This window comes from Centruroides sculpturatus, unplaced genomic scaffold (genome assembly GCF_000671375.1).
Source record: "Centruroides sculpturatus isolate CEXI.00-Female unplaced genomic scaffold, Cexi_2.0 scaffold521, whole genome shotgun sequence".
NCBI lineage: Eukaryota > Metazoa > Arthropoda > Arachnida > Scorpiones > Buthidae > Centruroides > Centruroides sculpturatus.
The window spans coordinates 242,328-250,631 of record NW_019384833.1 but is presented as its reverse complement, the minus strand read 5'-3'; the positions used below and the strand labels follow the sequence as shown (position 1 = coordinate 250,631).

Below are 8,304 nucleotides of genomic sequence, written 5' to 3'. Positions count from 1 at the left end.
AGTGTTTTAATGAAAAACAAATGTTTTGACCCCATTCAGAGGTATGGCTCAGGTTATAAAATACGTATGTTAGAAAATTAATTAAAAGAACTAAGTTCTAATGGCAGACCTATTATAAATTTACAACATTCGAAAACGAACAATTTATATATTTTAAAATTTAAATAAAATAAATTACAAGAGCTGGGTTAAAATGCTATACCATATCTGTAAAGATCTAAACTATTTTACCATGTACCGGTACCAAGAAGACTCCCGTATGCATTGCGCACTCTTGATGTAAATCGGAAATATCACTGTTTTTTGCCAGATCTACACTCAAAATATTTATTTGTTTATTTTCTTTATGGCCAAAGCAACTCTTACTTTCAATTTTATATTGTCGGTTTATATTAACGAGACACACTTGCCACCGACACTGCGCATCCTTCTGCATTTTACTAATAATACTAGCAAAAAATAACAACAGGAAAGGTTAACATTGTTAGATTATTTTGTACTACCTTTCTACTATATTATATTATATTATTTGATTTATATTTACAAAGGTTATCTTACATGAGGATTTATCACACTGAGTGATCAATCTAACGCATTTTAAAAATTCTTTAAATTGTGTACAGTAGAGGAATAAAGAATTTTTAAAATGTGTTAGATTAGTTACTTAGTGTGATAAATTCTTATGTAAGATAACCTTTGTAGTTATATAGCTGATCTTACCCTTTTCACCGGGTGCAAGAAATAGATCCCCCCTCTTCCAAGACTAATTGCGAAATTTTTAGATTGGTTTAAAAATATGTTTGATTTCCCACAAAAACGCATTAAAATAGTACAGTAGAAGCCCAGTTCTTCAGGATTATCTTTAGTCCTCTCCCTCTCCCTCACAGGGGAGAGGAAGAGGTTACCTTAACTGACGTACCCTAACTGTGTACCAAATTTCAACTTTCGACTCCTAACCGTTTGGGCTCTGCTCTTATTAATATTGTCATCAACCCATCTCAATTATATATGTGAGAACCGAGGGGATAGAGTGGTGAGCTTGGACCCTTCTTACCGGCTTCGCATTAGGGAATGGCTTAAGTTGTAAACGAGTGGGAGGGTTAGCGAGGTCGTGATAAGGTGTCGGCTGTACTCAAGGATGACTCGTATTAAAACTTAAGAATAACATATTTAATAAACACAAAACTTTTACAAAAAGAATACGTAAGCTTAAGGTACAATACAGACTCCCTGATTATCCCTTAATAGTGTGACATTTAACAACCCAACAACAACGGTAAACATCAACTGGACCTGCCGACACAGTTCTCGTAGTCTGTCTTCCCATTAAATTTCTCTATTTAACGGAGTTGACATTAGTCCAGTTTATAAACTATTCTAAAAGAGAGAGTTTACCTCTGCTTTAAGCAACTACCTCTATACTGCAGCATTCAAGTCTAGAGAGGTCCTTCGATAGGGTAGATAAGGAGGTGTCCGAATAGAGTTTCCGCCTAGGCGCTTCCTTTCAGCGATCACCTTGAGGTGTGAGTGCGGCCCCTTTTTATACTAGTCCCGCAGGGGAACTATCAGGGGGAGTTCTGAAGCAATGTGGTCCAAGTTCGATTTGCGTTCTGGTGTTGTTTATGTTAATTGTCAGAAATCGAACGTTCCGACAAATGTATTACCTCTTTCTATCCAGTATTGTTACTCATTTTACCTCATAAAATTGATAACAGTTGTCAAACAAACTGAATTAATGGCCAGTAGTGACTAAGGTCATGATTTGTTTTGCAACCTTAGTAATAATTGTTAAATTGGAGAGATATTTGATCAGTTTTATCTGTTAAGAAATCGATCAAAACAGGATGTGTGTGGGTATGTTCACTTGGATCTCCTCTTTTCTGTGATCTTCTCATTACTCTCTCTCGTGCAACAAAATTATGATATTTCATTAATTGGCTAGCTACCTGTAGATTGGAACAAGGGAGAAAATGAACAGGCGATGAACGACCACTGGGAGAGTGAAAGTGTGAAAGGTGATTTCTCGATCTCCCTCTGAGAAAGGGAATAATAATTTATATCCAGAACTTTTTACATGTTATTGCCAGTAAGCCATCCATAGACAACAAGAGAGGGGAGATGATCATTTCAAGATCAAGAAGGAAATCAGAGAAAGAAGGGAAATAATGAACAAATTTGGGTTTCTTTCTTTTTAAGAAAAATACTCATACTGTAAGACATACCTTATCCACATAATATAAGAGGAAAGGTGGACGAGTTTGGAATCTCACATATATATAAGATCGAGATGGGTTGAAAATATTAAGGTTTACCCTGAAAAAATGGACTTCTACCGTACTATTTTAGATGCAGTTTTCTTGCGTTTTTGTGAGAAATTGAATATATTTTTAAACCTATCTAAAAATTCTCTAATTAACCTTGGAAGATGGAGGACTTAATTCTTGCACCCAGTGAAAATGGATAAGATCGGCTATAATCTAATAATCTTAATCTTTGCTATCACCCGAGCAACACAGGTGCATGGTAATGCTGTTTCTAATATTTAATTATAGCCTTTACATAGCCCAAGAATTTGGCATATTGTTTGGAGTGTTTATCAAACATATTATCTGTGATTTTTTTGTTTTCTGCAAATCGAATTCTCATTCCAAGTTGGTTCATTCCACGCTAGAAAAAATGATGATGATGATGATTCACACTCCTTAACAATGCATATTGTACAATTTTCTTTGAATAAACGTTATACATAAAATATTTGAGTATTTTTTTCAGCGTGGAATGCGTTATTGTATTTTACATTAATTTCAATGGAAAAAATTGTTTCGCTTAACAAGTGTTTTGCATTATGAGTACAATTCTGGAATGATGCTCATTAAAAGAGGTTCCACTGTATAAGGAACACTCAGCTTTGGATGACATTCCTTATACAAGGAAGTTAATGCCAAAAGGGGTAAGACAAAAGATTTAAGTGACTTTGAACGAGAAATGATTATCTGTGCAAGAAGAGCCGGAGCCAGCATCTCTGGAACAATGACTCTCTTAGGATTTTCTCACCCAACAGTATCTCGGGTGTTTAGAGTGGCAATTGAGAAAAAACTTCAAGCAATAAGGACAATTCTGGTCAAAAAAGTCTGGTGAACGAGAGAGGTCAAAGGCAATTAGCATGCATAGTCAACAACAACATGATAAATTACAGCTGAATTCATTGCCGGTGCATCGCAAAGCATATCCCAATGCACAACAAGACAGACTTTGCAAAGGATGGGCTTTGGTAGCAGGAGACCACCAAGAGTGCCTTTGGTATCACAGAAAAATAGAAAAAGGTACTTTTTGTGAGTCTAGGAATGACGAAATTGGTCACTTGAGGACTGGAAAAAAGCTGCCTGGTCCAATGAATATTGTTTCCTGTTTCATCGTGCAGATGGCAGGATCAGAATATGGTGCAAACAGCACAAATTCGTGGACCCCTCCTGACAAATGACAACTCTTCAGGCTGGTGGTGGTGGAATTATGGTGTGGGGAATGTTTTTCTGGACTACACTGGGTCCCTTCATATTTGTGGACACATCTGTGAATAGCACAGCTTACCTCAACACTGTTGCCGATCACGTACACTTGTTTATGGCTGTAATGTTAACTGATGGAGATGTTCACTTTCAGAGGGAAAATGCACCTTGCCACCATGCTTGATCAGTCTCAAATTTGTTTTAAGGAACATCAATCAGAGTTTAACGTGGCCAGCTCAATCCTATGGATCATTTGTGGGATACAGTCAAAAGATCACTTCAAAGTTCACCATCCAATCTGACCCAACTTAGAGCTGCCATTATGTCAGCATGGGCCAACATTTCAATTTCTTTTGATCACTTCACACGCTGTTGAGATAATAACAATTCCACGGCGAGGTCGACCTTTTATTGTAGGCTACTTGTCCTATTACCTCAATGGCGTGTGAAGGGACCGAAAGAAATTGACTCATCTTTTATGTATAGTCTCAAGAAATATAATTTTTTCTGTTAAAAATATTAGTTTCCTTGTCACAAATTTTTCAGGAAAAAATAAAAAAGAATTAATTTTAAAAGTGAATTTATTTTGTTTTTATAACTACATGAAATCAAACTTAATATTTTTAAGTTTAGTTACTTGACAACTGTTCTCTTTCTTTCAAATTATCATCCATCGTAGATATTTCTTGTGCAGGAGGCTTAATATGATCAGGAATTCTTTCAATGGCATGCTGCAAAATAATAGAACAATGACAAGATTAGTTCAAAAATACTTGATATAAATTAATTTGTATAAATTATAAAATTTATATAATTTATAAATAAATATTTGGAGCAATCCAGAATAAAAAGCTAGAAAGAGATTACAAAAATTTTAAACTTGAAATGTAAAACCTGTCCTTGATGATGATCTGAAGTAGACTCTAAATTAATAGCGCCAAATTCAATTATTTCAAATCTAATCAGTGATTTGACTTGATTCTGCAAAGAATTGTGTTATGATAATTACCATTATTTTTTTAAATTTATAACCTAAACCTTTCAATGTGTGATGGAAAGCTTAAAATATGTTGCATGTTTTAAATAGTCCACATACCAAAAACTTTAAAAAATAATGAGTAAATTGCAAATATTACAAAGAACTTTTGATAATTCAAAATAATTAAGTGCAAATAACTCTTTCCTTGTGGGCACTAAGAAGACCCTCAGAGTGGTATGCCTCCAGCTTAACCATTTAGCCATATTGCCAATTATTGATACAAATGTTAATGGTTAGTAAAATTTATAAATTACAACAAATATAGAAAAACTTCTCCACAAATTGGATGACTTGGATATGTGGTGATGGGTGATGGGGATAAAATGGTGTTGGGCTGAAACAATTTTAACAAAAATTAAAGTTTGTGATACATTAAAAAGAAAAAAAAAGAAAAGAGAAGAAAAAACACACATTTATATTATTAAATCTAATTTATCATAAAGTTTGCAATATGAAATTGCTTGTGAAAACCTAAACAATGTGAAGTTAAATATCAAAACTGATCAGTAAAACCAAAATAGTCTAATACCTAATATGTAACAACAAATAAACATTTAACTTGCTAATAGTATTTATTAATATCAAAACTATATCTATATTGATCTATTGTACCATAATATGGCAGTTTCAATTTGTAGTGGTCCTTAGGGTAGTAGCAAACTATGCAATATTGGCAAGAAAAAGTTGCTGGAGATGTCCACGAGAAGATAGTTTGTCTGCAGTATGTCCTCATGATAGAAATCATCTGCACTACATAAATGATAATAGGGCTAATGACAAGAGATATCTGTCTAGATAGATTTCTAGAGCAGCCAAGATGCCAGAGAAATGCATGGTTAAATTTACCACAAAGAGTTTTAGATAAACATGTGACAGGAACAAAAGCATGACTGAAGCTGCTTACAATCAAGAAAAATGAATTTAGATAACGATAAGTTTCCCAATGCATATATTCAAGGAGTTCTTCCATTAAAGTATTCATACTTCCTCGCTTCTCTCAGCACTGAATCTATTTTCAAACCAAATTTGTTTGTCTTCTGTGTGTAGATTTGTCTTTGACTGCACAAACATTTGCAACTGCAACTAATAAATGTTTATCATTGCCAGATTCAATTATCTCTGCCATATTCACCCATATTCACCAACAACTTGAAGAAGATGAATCATATGTTACTCAATAAAAGCAAGCTCATAGATTCTAATTGGTTAAATATACAATATCACAGAAATTAATTTATTCACATCTCTAAAAATCAGGCATTCTGCTGATTTAAGATATACAAGGTATGCCTGTGACATCATATTGTCAGTGACCAAGTCATTTCGTTTGATACCAGCCTTAGACATAACAACAACATCATAAAATTATATGTCAAATTTACTTGTAATTACCACAGAATCTAATTTACTTTCCAGCCAATTAAAGAAGCTCAGTCAAAACATGAATATCTCCAAATTTTAAGCAAATATTCAATTAGTACTCATTCAAAGCTACAAATACCTATCCAAAATATAAGAGAATACACAATCTGATATTATGCAACATACAAATTACAGTTGACTATAATGATATAGAGGGTTAAAATCAATACAACCAACATATATGAAATAAAACAAAAATAAGAAATGTAAAATGTCAAAATTTAAAAAAAAATCAAGATTAATATAGAAATTAGATTTTTATAAACATTGTACAATCATTTTAACTGATATTTGCTGGAATAATTTAGATTCATGAAGTTCCCAAACTATATATTTATCATTTGAGAAATCATGTTCAGATGTAATAACAATATAAATTGTACTGTAAATAAAACCTAATGAAATAATGCATAATACTATCATACAAAAATACTGGGTGTCTGAAAAATATTGTGCAGTGGAAAAAGTTTAAGTTTTAATAAAGGTAAAGTTTTAAATACAATATTGTGATTTCTCTTACAGGAAATGCTGGAAATATCACCCAGAAACCCAAAATCCAGAGGCAGTCTGCAGACTCAGCAGGCCCGATTTCATGGGAGGTTATGCAATCAGCAAAAAGTCTTCTGAAAAGTGTACAACAAAAACTGAGATTTCTATGAGAAAGCAGTGACGCTATCTATTGCAAAATGGAAACACAGGACATATGACTTATGTTTCTTGTATGTGATGTCATAAGTATAACTTTAATGTCATTACAAATGTCTGACTGCAGAGTAACTTTTTAGCTAAAACAAAATATTTCGTTTTGACTATGATTTCTTTTTGCTAACCAGAAACTACACCAGTATAATAAGTCCTATTAATAAACAAGGTCCAAGTAGACAATATATGCACAGAAATGTAAAATAGTAAGGACACAGATGTAAAAACAATTAATACAACATCCTACGTTGTGTCAATACCTGCTGAATTTTCCTTTGATGCCTCCACTTCTGCTTATTCGATATTAAAAAAATATATAAAGTGTAATTAAAAGTAATCAAAAATAACAATTTTCTGCTTGCAATAAAATTCTTCTAGCAAAAATTAAATGCTATTGACTTCATTAGCTGTTTATTGTGATATGTTAGCAGCTGCATTAACATACAAAAATTATTAACTCAAAGATTTTTATTGCAATGGAAAAGATAAGACAAGGTAGACTCATTTCTTAGCAGTGGCATTCTTACAAATGTAGAATAACTTTGAAACCATTCTGTGAATGTTATCAGTGTATTTTCAGTTTGTCACCAGTGGGAGCCAGCCTTAACGTTAAATGTAGTGTTAATTCACAATTATTCTAATTAAAGATGATAAAGACTGATAAATAATATATTTTAAACACATATCTAAATGGCCAAGGCAATAGAGCCGTCAGTTGCTGTTCTGAAAAATAAGGTTTAAGTTACTTGGTTCAAGAATGTTTGTTAGAAGACTGATCTAGTTATATTATATATCTTACTTCCAGGGGCAAATTCTCTGGGCTTGCTTAGCATGCGCTACATGCTTAAGAGAAAGTTTCGACTGTCAATATACTTTTTATATGAGAACAAATATGCTAATAATAATTTATTATATCCTATAATATAATAATTATTATTATATTAGGATGTAAACTCTTTTATCATTTGTGTTTGCTTTTACATTGACAGCTGGCAGCTAGCAATTTTAAGTCAGTGCCATGCTTGCGGAAACTTGATTGTTTGCTCATGTGGAGGTTTGCTGCAGGAAACAAGCACACGCGCATGACATCATTCGAAGCGTTTAACACGACCTGATTGTATCAAAAGCTTGCAGTACCCAGTCAGCATACATGTATTGTGTAAAGGGGCAGATCTATATAGAAATTAATAGGGCTTATTGCCCTGGGCCCCAGAGTCAAGGGCCTACAAAATTTGAATTATTATCATAAATTTTTAATACTTTTTCATTATAATATATTTAATGTATTGATATAAAGGGCTTTATAATAGTCCATACTTTTTTATCCACACCAAATAACATTTCTGCCTATTGTTTAGTGCTAGAGATAGGTCTATTATTCTTATTATAACTTTCAGCATGCCCAAAAATTTTTGTCAGGATTCACTCCTGCTTACTTCCTATCTGGGCACCCCCACTGTGGGCTTAGCCAAACCCACAATAGGCAATGGAAACGGCCCTCTTAGTGCCTACATAGCAAAAAAAATTAAAAGTAAATTATTTATTACATTAATTTTTTCATATTTTGAAGAATACATACGAGAGAAAGATAACCAAAGTAAATTAATTTCAAATAAAAGTCATGATTTGTCTGAA

General features: G+C 33.0%; 1 protein-coding gene across 2 annotated transcripts in view; it reads right to left on the bottom strand.

Moving 5' to 3' along the window:
- Positions 1-8,304, bottom strand: part of LOC111630167 (28S ribosomal protein S10, mitochondrial-like) — a 50,114-nt gene that overhangs the window by 32,299 nt on the left and 9,511 nt on the right. The window contains exon 6 of one of the 2 annotated variants that reach the window (XM_023374222.1): positions 4,144-4,237. In XM_023374222.1, the coding sequence (XP_023229990.1) occupies positions 4,144-4,237 (94 nt within the window). Of the gene's footprint in view, positions 1-4,143; positions 4,238-8,304 lie in introns of those variants that run through there. The other variant, XM_023374219.1, reaches the window with a different exon arrangement.